Source organism: Prionailurus viverrinus, chromosome A2 (assembly GCF_022837055.1).
Source record: "Prionailurus viverrinus isolate Anna chromosome A2, UM_Priviv_1.0, whole genome shotgun sequence".
Taxonomy (NCBI): Eukaryota; Metazoa; Chordata; class Mammalia; order Carnivora; family Felidae; genus Prionailurus; species Prionailurus viverrinus.
Genome location: NC_062562.1, coordinates 20,537,571 through 20,555,633, shown reverse-complemented (window position 1 = coordinate 20,555,633; position 18,063 = coordinate 20,537,571). Strand labels below are relative to the sequence as shown.

The 18,063-nt window shown below is 38.6% G+C and overlaps 1 protein-coding gene across 31 annotated transcripts in view; it reads left to right on the top strand.

Annotated features, from left to right (window-relative positions):
- PBRM1 (polybromo 1) overlaps positions 1-18,063 on the top strand; it is a 115,720-nt gene that overhangs the window by 28,707 nt on the left and 68,950 nt on the right. For 26 of the 31 annotated variants that reach the window (XM_047845471.1, XM_047845500.1, XM_047845543.1 and 23 more), the window contains 7 exons: positions 2,734-2,802; positions 6,347-6,445; positions 8,916-9,001; positions 9,757-9,852; positions 10,483-10,571; positions 14,120-14,333; positions 17,723-17,864. In XM_047845471.1, coding sequence (XP_047701427.1) covers positions 2,734-2,802; positions 6,347-6,445; positions 8,916-9,001; positions 9,757-9,852; positions 10,483-10,571; positions 14,120-14,333; positions 17,723-17,864 — 795 coding nt within the window. Of the gene's footprint in view, positions 1-2,733; positions 2,803-3,758; positions 3,824-6,346; positions 6,446-8,915; positions 9,002-9,756; positions 9,853-10,482; positions 10,572-14,119; positions 14,334-17,722; positions 17,865-18,063 lie in introns of those variants that run through there. The other 5 variants (XM_047845597.1, XM_047845528.1, XM_047845669.1 and 2 more) reach the window with 2 other exon arrangements.

Sequence of the window (18,063 nt, the reverse complement as noted above, 5' to 3'; positions counted from 1 at the left end):
AAGAGAGAGACTGACTAATACTCTTCTACCCCAAAGAGGAGGAACTTTCTAGACTAGTGAGACCCTTTAAAAGTGGCAGGGCCTGTTGTGGCTTCATACCTAAAAGGCAATGAACATAGCTAAAATTCCACTTTACCTGTGGAACTACAAAAATTTCCATGGCCTCAGCATTCTTGTATTTCTAGACAAGAATATACTTTCAGAGGTACTCCACTGTAGCACATAACTCCTTTGTGATCATTTACTATTTATCTACCTTCTTCCCTGGTTCTTGAATTGAAGAACAAAGATTCTATCATATTTTGTTTTGTGTCCCTGCCATGTAGCTGGAACCCAGCATGTCCTAGGTGTGTAAGAAGTGCTTATTGACTGATAAGTGGCTTGCAGCTTTCCCCATCAGTCACCGGCAAGACTGGTTATTTAAAGGTGTGTCTTGACTAGTTGTAAGACAGTTCTCACATAGAAATAAAGCCTAGAGGCAGTTGGGTGGCTCAGTCGGTAGAACATGTGATTCTTGATCTCAGGGTTATGTGTTCAAGCCCCATGTTGGGTATAGACTTTAAAAAAAAGTTAAAAAAAAAAAAAAAGAAAGAAAGCATATATGACTACTGCTATCTATCCTAAGTGTGGATCTGATTACAAAAACATAATGATGATATTGGTCATATGTTTAAATTTTTTTTTCAAATGTTTTAAATTAAAAAAAAAGGAAAACAGTATGATGATTTCTCAAATAATTAAACATAGAATTACCACATGATCCCACAATTCCACTTTGGGTGCATACCCAAAGGAACTGAAAGCAAGATCTCAAAGAGGTATTTGTACAGCCATGTTCATAGCAGCATTATTCACAGTAGCTGAAACATGGGAGCAAACCATATGTCCTTTGACAGATGAATAGATAAATGAAATGTGGCATATACACACAATGGAGCGTTATTCAGCATTTAAGAAAGAGTGAAATTCTGACACACACTACAGTAAGAATGAACCCAGAACACATTATAGTAAGTGAAAGAAGAGAGTCACAAAAGGACCAATATTGCATGACTCCTCTTGTAGGAAGTATTTGGAGTAGTCAAATTCATAGAGAGAGAAAGTAGAATTGTGGTTTCTAGGGGCTGACAGGAAGGGAAAGGGGGGAGCTGCTCTTCAGTGGGTATGGAGTTTCAGTTTGGGAAGATGAAAAGTTTGGGAGGTGAACGATGGCGATGATTGCACAATAATGTGAATGTACTTAATGCCACCGAACCACACACTTAGAAGGTTAAATGGTAAATCTTTTGTGTCTTTAATCACAATAAAATTATGAGAAAAGAGTATAGCATTTACTCAAGATCTACTCCTGAGTAGCAGGAGATCATCACTAGTAGTCAAGCCACCAAAGGTGACTTGGAGCACTAAAACATTGATATTCTGTTCCCCCATTCCGGGATGGCTTCCAGGGACACCATGCAGCACGAGTTGGTTGGAAAAAGCAGGTTCCCATTGGCCCCTCAGAGAGTGACAGTTTCAAAGACAGTAAGGACTGAGGCTGGGAGGGTGGAGCAGTGTTTACCTTTCCTTTATGAGTCCTTCCTAGGCTGGACTAGCTAAGTGGGAGAGGACGTTCTGACTATTGTGGGCCCAACAGCTGGGATTACATGCTATTCCAGCCTGGGTGACCTTGTCATAATTTGTCTTCCGAACTGTTTCTCAGAAGTAGCATTGGTTAAGAGGGGGGCAGAAAAGGGGTTGGATCAAGCCAAAAAACCCCCCAAAACAACCCCTCCCCCCCCCCCCCCACACAGTAGGGATTAAAAAAGAAGGGATACGCTGAGGACTCAGATGAGAGGAAGCATCCCTGAGATCATGCCCTCAGCCCAGCAACTGAGTGAAGGCTGTAACCTCTTGGCTTTTTGTTATTGTACGGGCTGCAAGGATTTGAACAGGTCAGAAGAGCATGAAGAGCACAGCCTCACCTTCCCTAACACTTCTCTCACCTACCAACTTTTGACTTTTGGTCAACTTCAGTTGTTTCCTCTAAGGAACTAAAGATGTAGGAAAGGCTCAAGGCAGTGAACACACTGTGGGCTTTGTGAGATGCTTCAGGGACATTGCTCTAACACGCTTAACTTCTTGTGTTGACGTAATCTTTGCTGAGAAAGCAGAAAGTGCTTATGATTTAACTCTGTTTCTTTAATGTAGTTTTACTTAAAATGTGTTTTATTTTGTAGAAAATTAATTTGGCCAAAATAAGTGAAAGCTTTAAACCTGAAGCTAACAAGCATGCACCCTTACGTCTTTGTAGACCGTTCACAATTTTATATGAAATAGGATAATATTGTGTGATTTAGATTGCAGTTTTAAGAGTTTATGAGAACATTCAGAAACATTCCTCTACTTCATTGCCAGGAATAGATATGTTAGAACCTTAAATTTAAAACTGTGTGATTCTGTGAATTTAGAATTTTTTAAAACATTAAATTATGGTGTGTTAGTTGGATAATGATAATTACCAAATGCTAACTATAAACTCCTGCAGCATGCTCTTGTGTATTTCATGAAGCTGGTTAAAATCAAATTCTGTCTGCTTCAAACATAACAAACAGTATGCTGTACAGCTTTGTCAGTAACCTTGCACTTCACAGAGCTGTTCAGTTGATCAATACGTTGTCAGTGCACTTCTTTGTTTTCTTATTAGTTGGATACTTCTCATTTATTTAGCCTGCCTGGGTTTTTGTCTTCCAGCAATATCCAGATTATTATGCAATAATTAAGGAGCCTATAGATCTCAAGACCATTGCCCAGAGGATACAGGTATGCAGATTACCATATGTAACTATATGTAGTTTAGGGAAGATTGGCTTGTGGTCTCTTTTAGAGGCTTTTAGAAAATGGAGAAGCAGATGTCTCTGTAAGGGATTTTTAGCATATAATGTAAATGGATTAGTTGATTATAGCTTTGGAAAAGGCAGCATGGTGTCTCTTTAGCATTTTTTGTATAGGGAGGAAAGCAGAATTTTCATTGGCATGGTAACAATAGGACAATATTTAAAAAAGACAATAATTAGGACAGTAATTAAAAAGCATTGGGCATAGACGTTTCTGGTTGTGAAAGATACATTGGCATTAAAGCTTTGTTGTTTATTCTTACCTGCTTCCAAATAGTTTTAGGATATCTCAGAATAAGTTACCTGCAACATATTTTAGAGTGTAAGGTCAGTGAAAACAGAGACTTCATTCTCTTCGAGTGCCTTCCTCCCTGTATCTCCAGCAATAGCAGCAGAACACTCACCTGGCATTGGTAGGTGTCTGCTCTGTTCTAAGTGCTTTATATGCATTAGCTGATTAATTTTTATAGCCACTCCGTGAGGTGGATTCTATTATTATTCCTGTTTCACAGATGAGAAAACTGAAGCACAGAGGTGATAAGTCACTTGCGTAAGTCATCAGCTAATAAGGAGAAGGGTTAGGATTTGAATCCAGACATTCTGCCTCCAGAGTCTGTGCTCTTAACCCCTGCACTATTCCTGCCTCTTGATAGATATTTATTGAGTGAATCAGTGACTGAAATTTAAAACTTGATGATCAGAGGTTAAGGAAGGTGTAGGGAGAAAGAGCTAAATTTTACAAAAAATCTGGTCTTTAGAGTTGTGCTGACGTGGGTTAATTTCCTAGCTCTGTTCCTTACTAGCTGTGTTGCTTCAGTCAGGCGACTTTCCTGCTTTCCTCTGTTGTGCACTGAGTGTAGTGTTCCCACTTTGCAGAGTTGGAGGGGGCAATGATCATGCGTGTGAAGCATCTCACAGAGCACCTATGGGATGTGGCCTTGGACTGTGTGAGTTACTGATCCTCCCAGAGTAAGGAAGGTTTGGGGCTCCTGGTAGATAAAACAAAAAGGAAATTTTAATGTGTTGCATAGTCTCGTTGAGAAAGGAGACTGAAAGCAAGTGGTTTGCCAGAAGGGAGAAACTTCATTGGCTTTAAAGTTCTAGGAGAGTTTGGGGTGCCTAGGTGGCTCAGTTGGTTAAGCGTCCGACTTCAGCTTAGGTCATGATCTCGCAGTTTGGGAGTTCAAGCCCCACGTTGGGCTCTGGGCTGACAGCTCAGAGCCTGGAGCCTGCTTCGGATTCTGTGTCTCCCTCTTTCTCTGATCCTCCCCTGCTGGGCTCTCTCGCTTGCGTGCTCTCAAAAATAAATAAACATTAAAAAAAAATTTTTTTTAAATCAAGTTCTAGGAGAGCAGTAAAGAATAACAGTGTAGTAATTACGGGTACTGTAATACATTTTCACAGAATGTTAAAATACAGATTCCCTAATGTATCACCTGGTTTTTAAGGCAGCTCCCTAGCTGCTGCTGGTGATGACTTAGTCTCCTGGAACATAAATTTCTGCGGTTCCTAACGTCTATCTGAGGGGAAGATGTTTTTATAATCCTGAAGTTCAAATCAGATCTTTGGAAACCCCTGCCCTAGCCCCAGTCTTCTCTCCAAGACCTCACTTCTTATCTTGTCTGTTCTTCCTTCTAGAAAACCCATAGAAGCACCTCCTTTTGCCATCACCCTAATCAAGATCTCATCCATTTATGTCCAAATTACTGTAATGGTCTTTCTTACCTCTCTGATGAAAGACTCTCTAGTCCTTTCTGCATGTTGCTTCCTGACCCTAGTTTCCTTCCTCTTTCTTTTCTTTTTGATTCCACAGCCCAGAGCCTTGTCACTTGTTTTCTAGTGCCTTTTGCAGCGAGTCCCAGTTTCTTGTACTGGTGCAATAGTAACCAACTCTGAATAACTCCAGTAGAAGTGGTATCCATTGAAAGGATACTGGGTAGCTCATGGAATTGTTAGGAAGGTAGGCAGGAGAAGTAGCCTTAGAGAAGTGGGAGGAACTCAGGGACATTGTGGTACAGCTGAGGTCAACGCACAGTGTCTTTGTGGTGCCATTGCTGTTCCTAATGTCATTCACCACTGTGGGCCCTGGTTGCTCGCTGCTCCACTCTGCTTTACTTGCCCTTCATGGGGGCTAGGAATTCATTTTCTCTATTCCTTTGCCCTCACTCTAGTCCCTCAAGACTCAAGCATGAGTGATCTCCCCTTGCCTGGGTGCCAGGCTGCTGGCAGTGCTACCATCTGCTTACTTCTACCCCCTGTTGTGTAGGACAGGTCCCTCCCTACCACCTATGCTGGGATTTTCTCCAAATAAAGAGGGTAGGGTGCTCAGGGGCTCCCCGCCAGCTCCTTCAGTAGAGCGTGCGACTCTTGATCTTGGGGTTGTGAGTTTGAGCCCCATGTTGGGTGTAGAGATAACTTAAAAATAAAATCTTAAAAAAAAAAAAAAAAAAGGATGCTCAGATGTTGGGTATTCTCACATGGCAAATAACCAGCTACTCTCTTTTGGCTGCCTGGATTCTGCCTTATTTATCCTCACCTTTGCAGCCTGTGCTGTGGTTCTGCCCTCCCCAACCTTCCACTCTACTTAGTTCGGTTTTCTCAGTCTTTCTAGAATGTGTTTGTTCATTTCTGTGTCTTTCTCATTAGTCATGTGTACCTTTAGCCTAGATTGTCTCCCTTCTTCCTTTTCTTTGTAAATTGAAGGCAGTTCTAAGTGTCCCTGGGTTATTTGGACTTGAGTGAGCTTTAAGATGTAACAGCTCTAACATGGAGCCTAGTGCATAGTAGGTACTCACAAAATGTTAACCTCTGTGCTAGACTATTTCATCTGAAGTAGTCTGTAAAACTAGAGGAGTTTTACTTCACACTCTCAAGTCCACCTTAATGGATTAGTATTCATAAAGCACTTAGAACAGTGCTTAACACATAGTAAGCACTACGTGTTTGCTAAATTAAATGACTTTTGTCTTATTTGATCTTTTAAAAGTTATGCTTTTATGACTCTTAGCATAGCTCTAGTTTTGTTACCTATGTCAAAAACTTGTGTGTAAATGGACAATTGTAATAGTTTATAAAAGAGAGAATGACTTTATATATTGTTCACGTGTATTTTCCAATGAAGTCTTTGAATATGGTGAGAATTTAAAAATGTATGGAGTTAGGGGGCGCCTGGGTGGCTCAGTCGGTTAAGTGGCTGACTTTGGCTCAGGTCATGATCTCTCAGTCTGTGAGTTTGAGCCCCGCATCAAGCTCTGTGCTGACAGCTCCGAGCCTGGAGCCTGCTTCGGATTCTATATCTCCCTCTCTCTCTGCCCCTCTTCCACTCATGCTCTGTCTCTCTTGCTCTCAAAAATAAATAAACATTAAAAAATAATAATAATAATAAAAATATGTGGAGTTCTTTTTTTTTTAAAGGTCATACAGATTAACTCTCAATAAGAGGAACTGTTGTATTTTGTTGTTTACTCTAGAATGGAAGCTACAAGAGCATTCATGCAATGGCCAAAGATATAGATCTCCTAGCAAAAAATGCCAAAACTTATAATGAGCCTGGTTCTCAAGTATTCAAGGTTAGTGTTTTGTTGTTTTCATTGCTAAGAGTGATACCTTAATGTAGAGCCAACAGTTTTTTGTTTGTTTGTTTTTTAATTTTTTAATGTTTATTTTGAGAGAGAAAGAGTGTGAGAGGGGGAGGGGCAGAGAGGGAGACACAGAATCTGAAGCAGGCTCCAGGCTCTGAGCTGTCAGCACAGAGTCCGATGCGGGACTTGAACTCATGAACCATGAGATCATGACCTGAGCCAAAGTCGGACACTTAATTGACTGAGCCACCCAGGCGCCCTAGCCAACAGTTTTTATATAATGACTTTATTGAGTTAAAATTCACATACCATACATTTCACTCCAGGTTAATTTAATGGTTTTTAGTGTGTTCACAGAGTTGTGCAGCCATCACCACAATCGGGTAGCAGTCCCTCCATTCCTCCCACCCACCCCGTCTCTCAGCCCTAGGAGCTCAGTCCACTCTCTGTCTCTGTGAATTTGCTTGCCTGTTCTGGACATTTCATATCAGTGGAGTCATACAGCATGTGGTCCTGTGTGTCTGGCCTCTTGCCCTGAGCGCAGTGCTTTTACGGTGCTCTCACGGAGCTCATGCTGCAGTAGGTGTCAGTACTTTGTTCTCGTCTGTTACATTTATATACTGCTTATTGTTTACCCACTTGTCAGTTGCTAGACATTTGGTTGTTTCCACATTTTGGCTATTATAAATAATGCTGTGTAAGCTTTTATGTAGACATAATATCTTCATTTTCCTTAGGTACATACCTAGGAATGGAATTGCCGGTTCACATGGTTAACTATATATTTAACTTTTTGAGGAACCACCACATTGTTTTCCAAAGTAGATACACCATTTTACATTCCCACTAGCAATGTGCAGTTGAAATTTCTCCACCTTCTCACTAACATTTCCTTGTCATTTTTGTTTTTGTTTTTATGATAGCCATCCTCATGGGTGTGAAGTAGTATCTCATTGAGTTTTGATTAGCATTTCCCTGATGATTAGTGATGTTGAACATCTTTTTATGCGCATATCAGCCATTCATATGTCTTCTTTGAAAAAATTTCTGTTCAGATCCTTAGCCCATTTTTTTATTGGGTCACTTGTCTTTTTATTGTTGAATTGTTAGATTTCTTTACATAGTCTGGACATTAGAGTAGATATATGATTTACAAACATTTTCTCCCATTCTATGGATTGTTTTCACCTTCGTGATAGTGTCCTTTGACACAGAGTTTTTAATGTTATTTAGTGCAGTTTGTCTGTATTTCTGTTGGTTGCTCATAATTTTCAGTGTCATATATTACTTAATCCAAAGCCACAAAGATTTCACCTTTGTTCTCTTCTAGGAACTTTATAGATTCAGCTCTTAGATCTAAATGTATCCATTTTGAATTAATTTGTGTATACCTGAGGTAGGTGTGAGGTAGGGGATCTACATTGATTCTTCCCCATGAGATACTCATTTGTCCCACCACTTTATATCGAAAAGACTATTCTTTCCCCATTGAGTTGTGTTGGCTAGAGGTTGACTATCAGTGCATGGGTTTATTTCTGGAAGCTCAGTACTCTTCCATTCATTTATATGTCTCTTTATGCCAGAGGTAAGGTTCATTTCTGAGCCACTTTAAACATTGATTTAATGTCTCCTTTTAAACCTCATTAATATAGAAAGTGACTTCTATAGTATAATATACAATGTAAAATGACTACTTCACTGCTTTGTGATGTGAGTCGTTCCTAGAAATTTTGTAGTCCTGTAACACAGTTGCTTTAGAAATGCCTTGAATTAATCATATGTCATTGGGAATTTAGCAAAGGATTCTCAGAAAACCTTTTGAGAATAAAATCATTGACTTCCAGAATACTGATTCATATATAGTTGCTTTTGGTAGTTCATTTATCTTTCATCTTTTAGTAAACTTTCATCTTTTAAGAAACTTCAAGTGAAAAATCAGAGAAACGAACAATGAAGTTCTTAAATTTTTAGTCCTTAATAGGACACTTTAATAGTATAGTACCAATAGTTTGTTGATGCAGTTAAGATTGTACTTTTTGGTCTGATTATTTTCCCTTAAATAAATTTTAGAGAAAAGGGAAACTAGATTTGATCTGTTGTATGCTATTGATTTCAGTAAGTACATTCATCCTAAATTTGTGTGTGTAGTCTTTAATCTTAGAAGTATATCAATTTTTAGGTCAGTGGACATAGGTAGAGTTGTTCATTTTCACTCATTTTTCCTTGTTCACTGTTAGATTTTTGTGCATTACTTGACTAATTGTGAAAGAGGTAGGAGGCTTTTTAACTTCTATAGATTTATGACTGTGTTTTTGAAAGTTATGGAAAGGTTAGAGGATGCAACTTTATGGGCATTAAATGGAAGTCTACTCCAAATGGAAGAGTGCCGTAGAAAGTGCTCTTTGATGGCATTTTAAACTGTCCTTTTTTTCTAAACCAAATAATTTTATGTTGACAGGATGCAAATTCTATAAAAAAAATATTTTATATGAAAAAGGCAGAAATTGAACATCATGAAATGGCTAAGTCAAGCCTTCGAATGAGGTATGTTTTTAAAATGTTTAAAATCCTTGTGCCTTTATTATTTGCCAAATTTTCCAGCTAGTGGAATCAGTGCAGTGTAAAACAAAATGTATGTTGCATTTGAAGATTATGTTTACAGTTAGTAATGTAATTCTGAAGAGAAGAGAGATTAACTCTTACCCAGCCCCTTCGTTGCAGCTGAAAGACTTTATTTAAAAAGAAACAATTTTTGAGGCTTAACATCACTGTCTACTTTTATTACTATGTATGTATATATTTGTTTTTATGTATACTATATATAATATGTATATAACACATTATATATGATAAGTGCATGTGTAATATGGTATTTGTATGTAACACATAATAGTATATATTTATATCAGCAGCGAGAGCATATAGCTAGGTGTCAGGAGATCTAAAGTATCATCCTGGCTCTTCCAGGACTTTGAACAAGTCTTATTTCTTGGATTCCATTTCTTCCTACTGGAAATGGAAGCTGGAGTGGCTGCTTTCAAAGCTTTCTCCTGACCCTGACATTTGTTTCATTACCAGATCCTCTGTCACTGCAGGGACCTTGAGCTCTCTAGGACCAGCCCTGGTCCATTCTCTTCTGCAGTCTTCAGGCTTTGGAACAAAGCCTGCTGTGGAGGCTCAGAAATACTTGAACATTTCTATTTAGAAACAAACCAAAAAATGCTTGTTTCCTTTTTGTCTACCCAGCATTCTGATTTCAGCTGTCAATTTTCTAAGGTTTTTTATCTTATCTGTGATAGGACTCCATCAAATTTGGCCACAGCCAGGCTGACAGGTCCTTCACACAGTAAAGGCAGCCTTAGTGAAGAGAGAAATCCCACTAGCAAGTATTACCGGTGAGAGAGTGAGTGTGTTTAATCTGAGAACTGACCATGTTTTTGAGGCGAGGCATATTAGTGTTTGCCTGATGGCTATCTTGAAATACTTCTTTTGGGTATAATTGGGTTATTATGAGAATTGTTATCAAATGCCTTTTTAAAAGTTAAGTGCTATAGTTGGCCTGATCTCACCTCTGAAAAATGCATAGGCATAAGTTGTTTGTCTGGTAGTGTTTAATATTTACAATAAAACAAATGTGTGGTAAAATACTAAAAGATTTGGTATCAAAAGTAAGATTTCTTTTCACTGTAGAATATGAGCATCTTAGAAGAGAATTAACCAGTAATTATGAATGAATCTGTATTTTTCATAAAATAAAGAGTAGTGCTACATTTAAGTAACACACAATTGCAAGTAGCCTACTTTAGGCTTTCTACCACCCTGAGAGAGAAAAATTGGTCTTCTTGGCTTAGATTGATTATGGGGAATATAAAAAGTATAAAGATAAATGGAGCACACAGTTGAATAGAAATTCTTTTTTTTTTTTTTTAATGTGACTGCTTTGTTAATAGTTCCTATTTCCTGTAAGGTAACCAAATTATTAGAACATTTTTTCCTGTCTTCTGATTGCTTGTTTTTCTTTGTAGAAATAAAAGAACAGTCCAAGGGGGTCGTTTGTCAGCAATTACCATGGCACTTCAGTATGGCTCAGAAAGTGAGGAGGATGCTTTAGCTGGTAGGTATTAGGTCTTGACAAGTTAATGCCTTGTCAGCTGATCCTTCTGGTGAAGGAAAGTTACAGTAACTTTGGTCTGTCTGGGAGTTTGTTAGTTTTGGAGTACATGCTATTTTGTTGCATTTTGATTCCGCTCTTTGGTTGGCAAACTTATCAAAAGCTTGTTTATTTTATGTTATAGCTTGTATCTAATAAGTAAATACTTTTGCCAAACAGTTGGTTTGCTAGCCTTAGCACATCCCGGTTTCAAGCCTATAAATGATAAATAGTGAGTACTAGTGATGCCATCAGGAAACCCGAGAGAGACATTCATGCCATCTTAGATTTCTAGGCCACTGCCTTACATTTTTAGTAAGCTATAGTTTCTTCTTGGCAGGAGCTTCTGATTAAAGATAGACATAAATTACAATCAGAGCAGCCTAAGACAACAAGATCAATATAAACAGGCAAATGTTCTGCAGTTAGAGAATACATGTTCTTCTCAGATTCACATAGAACAGTCATAAAAATTGCCCATGTACTTAGCCATGAAACAAATTTCAACCAATTTGAAAGTTGGGTATTTTACAGACCAAATTTCTGACCATAATGCACCTATCATAAGCACCCAATCTTGAAAAGATAAAATTTAAAAAACCAAACACTTAGGAAAGAGAAAAAATTCCAAATGTTTGGGTTTCTCTTTTTAAAAAAGAAAAATTATAATAGAAATTTAATTACCTGAAATTGAACAATAGCAATAATGAACATAATATATGTCAAAACAGTAGGGATACACTAAAGGGCTATTTTGGAGGGAAACTTACAGGGCTGATTGCTTCTGTTTAGAAAAGCAACTGAAAGTCAATGAACTAAGCACCCAACATAAGTAAATAATAAGAGAATAAAAGCAGAGACATAGAAAAAAAGGTAAGAAAGCTAAGAGCAGAAACGAATTTGTTTGAAAGGAAACCTATAGTAGAGAAGATCAGTGAAGTCAAAGTTTTTCTGTTACAACTGTTAATAAAATAGGCAAATCTGTGGTGAGAATATCAAGAAAGAAACCGAAGGAACAAATAAAAAATACTAGGGGAAACAGGGAGCATACAGATTAGAAAGAATGTATGAACTGCTTTATGCAAACAAATTTGAACATTTAGATGAAATGGGCAAACTCCTAGAAAGTGATAAATACCTGGGGCACCTGGGTGTTTTAGTCAGTTGAGTGTCCGACTTCGGCACAGGTCACGGTCTCGCAGTTCATGAGTTCGAGCCCCACATCAGGCTCACTGCTGTCTGTGTCAACGTGGAGCCCGCTTCAGATCCTCTGTGCCCATCTCTCTACCCCTCCCCCACTTGCGCTCCCCCATAAATTAAATAAATAAATAAGTAAACAAACAAACCTAAAACAGATTCAAGAAGAAAAAGGCTTATTAGTTGTATCAGCATTAAAAAAATTATTATAGGGGCGCCTGGGTGGCTCAGTCGGTTAAGCATCCGACTTCGGCTCAGGTCACAATCTCGCGGTCCGTGAGTTCGAGCCCCGCGTCGGGCTCTGGGCTGATGGCTCAGAGCCTGGAGCCTGCTTCTGATTCTGTGTCTCCCTCTCTCTCTGCCCCTCCGCCGTTCATGCTGTCTCTCTCTGTCTCAAAAATAAATAAATGTTAAAAAAAAAAAAATTTTTTTTAATTATTATAAATCTTTTCCCATAAAAACACCAGGCCAGACATTCAAGGAACAGAATTATATACAAACTCCTGCATAGAATAGAAAAGGAGCTCCAAAAAGGAGCTCTCCAGTTTATTTTTTAAATCCGATAGAACCTAGATATCCAAACTAAACAAAAAGAAACACACTGTATCTAGCAGTATTTGTAAAAGATAATACATGATGACACAGTTGGTTTTGCTCCAGGAATGCTAGGTCACTGCAGTATTAGAAAAGGTAAAAAGAGCACAAGGGAAATACTTACAGCATTCCCTTTACTGTAAGTAAGAATGTCGTTACCTCTTTTGATCAGAGGCCAGACAACAATGAAGGAGTAAGAATCAGAAAAGAAGAAGGATTTATAAAGATTGCAGTTGAAAGATTGTTTTTTGAGTTTTCTACTGAAAAGACTATACAGATAAATTATTGGAATTAATAAGAATAATAAGGTGCTAGATATAAGATCGTTATCTAAAAATTTATTTAATTTCTGGAATCAACCACAAAAAGAAAATGTAATTTTTTTTTCTTAATGTTTATTTTTGAGAGAGACGGAGACAGAATGCGAGTGGGTTAGGGGCAGAGAGAGAGGGAGACACAGAATCTGAAGCAGGCCCCAGGCTCTGAGCTGTCCACACAGAGCCCGACATGGGGCTCGAACTCACGGACTATGAGATCATGACCTGAGCTGAAGTCGGACGCTCAACCGACTGAGCCACCCAGGCGCCCCAGAAAATGTAATTTTTTAAAGATAGGGTTGAAGTAGCAGCAAAACATATCTAGGTATATAAATCAACTACATATGTGCAAGCTCTCTACAGAGAAAGTCAGCAGTAGTAGGGTCAGAAAAAACTAGTTTCAGATCCTCTCTTTGCTTCTGTCTCCATGACTAGGTCCAGATCCTCTCTCAAATCCCCTGAGACTGGTAGTGTACCCATCTCTTAACACTGTAACTGAGTACTTAATAAATGATTGTCATTCTCACCTGGGAACAGTAGTGATTTTGATTAAGAAAACTTAAATTATGGTCCTTATATACTGTTATAGAATTTAGGGAAATGAAGAATATATTTTGTTTTTCTATAAAAATGACTATATGTTGTTTGTTTTGGTGTTTTTATGATAAGCTTCTATCTGAAACTTCCCTCAATAAGGGAAGACCTCATTCTTAAGGGATGCTATAGATCAGTGGGGCAAAATCACACAGAGTTAAAGCAAAACCAGATCTACCAATATCAACCCAACATCAGTATACATTTCTATGACCATAAACTGCATGCTGTTGCTTTAGTTCTGAGATCTGCGTATGGCTGGTTGCTGCTTTTCTTGGCCAGACACATACAGCAAGGAGTCTCTAAAGGAGTCACATTTAAAAAAGAGAAACTATTTTGGGGCACCTGGGTGGCTCTGTCGTTTGGGCGTCTGACTTTGGCTCAGGTCATGATCTCACCGTTTGTGAGTTCGGGCCCCGCGTTGGGCTCTGTGCTGACAGCTCAGAGCCTGGAGCCTGATTCGGACTCTGTGTCTCCCTCTCTTTCCGACTCTCCCCCACTCATGCTCTATCTCTGTCATTCTCCAAAATAAATAAACATTAAAAAAAATTTTTTTAAAGAAACTATTTTGTAACTTTTAAAAAACAGTATAACATATTCTATGTAACATTTTATTCTGTTTCTGTGTAACATTTCTCTACACATAAAATTAAGCATTACTAACAGCATCTTTAATGAGGGCTGGAAACTATTCTTTTAATGTAAGTATTCTCAAACATACATAAGTTTAAGCTGGACGGTGGTTAGAAGCTTTAAAGGTTGGTTCTCTCTTCCCCTTATAAATAAATACCTTTTTTGTCTTTTATTTAGCTGCACGTTACGAAGAAGGAGAGTCGGAAGCAGAGAGCATTACTTCATTTATGGATGTTTCAAATCCTTTTTATCAGCTTTATGACACAGTTAGGAGCTGTCGGAATAACCAAGGGCAGCTTATAGCTGAACCTTTTTTTCATTTGCCTTCGAAGAAAAAATACCCTGATTATTATCAGCAAATTAAAATGCCCATATCCCTACAACAGATCAGGTAAGATGTCTTCTACATTATTCCGTAGAAATCCATCTTCTTATGGTTGAGCCCTGCATATCTGTCTCCTTCCTAAAATGGATAAGGATATTAAAGGTAAAAATGTTTGCATGTCTAGAGTATACTTGAATATTACTCCTATGTGAAGGGTGAGAAATAAATTTGATTACATTCAAATGGTATTCTTTGTACTACAGTAGAGTCAAGGCAAGTGAACCAAAGTTATTCCAGCTAGGCAACTCAAAAGTCATATAGCTCAGAATTTAACTGTCCATTTTCTTACAACTGAGCAAAACACAAAAATCTTTCTGCTTATACCTCTCAGTGATATTTTAATTATAACAGTTTAACTGTATTTAAATTTTGTATCTATAGTTGAGCCCCCAGAATAAGTATAGTTAGCTCTTAGAGAATTCATTATTTGAAACAATACCTGAAAGATGGCCCATCTTGGTTTCCCTTTTCTGTATAGAAAATGGTAAAATAATCAGAAGAGCCTAGGTGGCTCAGTTGGTTAAGCATCCAACTCTTGATTTTGGCTCAGGTCATGATCTCACAGTTTGTGGGTTCAGGCCCCTTGTGGGGCTCTGTGCTGATAGTGCAGAGCCTGCTTGGGATCCTCTCTCTTCCTCTCTCTCTGCCCCTCCCCTGCTTGTGTGCATTCTCTCTCTCACTCTCTCAAAAATAAACTTAAAAAAAAAAAGAAAATTACCATTGAGGGATGACTGGCTGGCTCAGTTGGTAGAGCATGGTAACTCTTGATCTCAGGGTTGTGAGTTCTAGCCCCACATTGGGCATGGAGACTACTTTTAAATAAACAAACAAATAAAGAATCATTGGGAAATCAGCCAGACAGAATACTGAAACCACCACATTATTAAAAATAATAGGAAATAAGTAATATTGTAACTCTCACAGTGTGGGTTAGGTTTTACAGTATACCTAAATAGAGGTAACAACACAAAAATAATTGGGTAAAATCACACTAAGCTGATATTTACCAGGGCAGGTAACTCACTTTCCAAATAATAGAAATTAAAATTCTTATACTTGCTGAATCCTAGAAAATAAGTTTGGCTAGCAACAGGTGTTTCCTGGTTTTGCATTTGTAATTTCCATGTTCATCATTTGATCAGTAAAATTTATGGTGTTTTTACTTAATCCAAACTTGGGAGGTTTTGTACACAGGTAGGATAATAGAAAATCAGTTTATTTTGCCCTCTTAAAATAATATTGAAATTAAAGCTGCCATTCATGAAGAAAATCATTTGGAAATTGTCTTTTATACTCTTTATCTTGGAAAAGGTAGTGACAGTCTTCTAGATGTTGAGAGGTTCTCTTTTAACTCAGCAATTTTTGTCCTTAGTTTCTTTTCTCCCTCAGTCTTTGTTGTTGTTCAGTCTAATTAATTAATTCAAAAAAAGACATATTTCAAGCCAACTCAATCACCTGCCTACAACCTTCTTCTGGTTAAAATTTTCTAGTATAAACCTTGCTTTGTTAAGTCAATAATTCTGTGCCTTCCCCCTTTTTAAATTTACTTTTTGACAGTTGTCTGGCACACAGGTAGGGTAGTGTGAGGAATGGAGAAGTGGCTGAGAACTAGCTGGGAGCACAGTAGAATTCTGCACAGTCAGCTTTTAGGGTGACTCATCTACCTCCTTTCTAAGGACCCACAGGCCAGTGGTGCCTGACAGGAGCTGGACCACCTTCTGTTGTCTCTCCATAGGAGCAACAGGGAAATTGACAGCAGTACTGCCGACTAGAACTTTCTGTGATGGTGGAAATGCTATTTTCTCTGCCCTGTCCATTATGGCAGCCACTAGTCACACGTGACTATGGAGCACTTGATATGTGGCAGGTGCAACTAAGGAACTAGATTTTAAATTTTATTTTGATTTAAATAGCTACACGTGGCTAGTGGCTACTCTATTATATAGCCTAGTCCTAGGAAGATTTGTTGGCAGAAGTATGATAGTTGAGTGTCATCAAAAGCAACAGAAATGGAAGAGTGGTCAGGAACTAGACAGTGTGGCTCCATATGCCACCTTTCACTGTGCTGAGGCTTGTCAGCCCCGTCTTTTATTTCCCATTCGGCCCATCCCACCCCTACTATGCTTGATTAACATCAGTCTGATGAATATCTGAAGATTTACTGTAGATTGTCACTTACAAGTTTGAATTCCATGTCTGTTCTTCGTGGGTATTGAGAATACTCAGCACATTACCCCTGGAGTTGGCCTGAATAATGATGTCTGAGGCTGTAATTTAAGTTCTGGGTGCTAGCTACATAAGTTGGTACTGAGAACTGAGTTTCTGCATCGTTGTTGTTTGCTTCATCCCAGAGATGTCCTCTAACACTCGTGTCTTTTTAAGCCCACATGGAATCTGCACATAGTTTGTGGGTGCTTCCATCAGAAGATTTCAAAGTCTATCCTAAGTGCATATAGTTAGGGCAAACTGGCTCTTAACTTCATATAAAATGTATAAGGGACTTTATGAGAGTTGGTATTAGCAATAGCCATAGTGTCTGAGAGACATATCAGAATTCTTAAGGCTTTTGGGGTGCCTGGGTGGCTCGGTTGAGCGACTTCGACTCCAGTCATGATGTGTCATAGCTTGTGAGTTCAAGCCCCGCATTGGGCTCTGTGCTGACAGCTCGGAACCTGGAGCCTGCTTCAGATTCTGTGTCTCCCTCTCACTCTGCCCCTCCCCTGCTTGCATGCTCTCTCTCTCAAAAATAAGTAAACATTAAAAAAAACTAAAAAAAAAAATTCTTAAGACTTTTAAGTAAAATAAGTAAAAACGTCAATTTTAAGCCATCATAATGAGTTACAAATGTTTGTATTGGAAGGGTGGTAGTGAATGGACTCTGACGTGTGTGCGTCTCATTTACCATCTTAAGATATCTTCGTTGTACATACATGTATCCCCTGAGTTGCTCTTTCATGGTGTTGCCAGTACTTTCTCTTTTCTTTCACCCTTATGAATGGGAACGGACTTTTATTTTCAGAAGTGGCTAGATCACCATGGTTCTTCATTAAGGTAGCTTAAAACCTCCTTGATTTTTTTTCTCTTCTTGGGGTTTGAATATTAGCCACTATGGGTTTTCCATTAGGATTTTTGCTAGTATATTTGCTTTGTAATTGACCACCTTGACACCTAGGTCCTCTTATTACTTCTTCTAGTGTTTCGTTCTTCTGGATTTTCAGGTAGACTGTTGTGCTAACTACAATGGTGCTTTTGCCTCCTGTATTGAAAGTGCCCCTACCAGGCCTCTAATCAGCGTCACCAGTGAAGAGGCCAGTCACTGCTTGTTAAGACTTTCAGTAAGGATGTTCCATCGTTTTTGTAAAGGCAAAGTGTAGCTATGTGTTTGTCTTTCACAGAACAAAGCTCAAGAACCAAGAATATGAAACTTTAGATCATTTGGAGTGTGATCTGAATTTAATGTTTGAAAATGCCAAGCGCTATAATGTTCCCAACTCAGCCATCTACAAGCGGGTCCTAAGATTGCAGCAAGTCATGCAGGTATGATGCCTTGGGTTTGCTTGGCTGCAGCGTGTGTGTGACTGAGGTGATTTCACAAAGTACGAGGCTGTGCTTTTAAGAGGTGTGATTTCTCCCAGCATTGACACATCATTTATTTCAGCCACAAGTCCTGCTGGGTACTTTTTTAGAGTTGTCAGGACCATGTAGAGTAAAAGAATAGTTTAGACTTAGTTGCCTT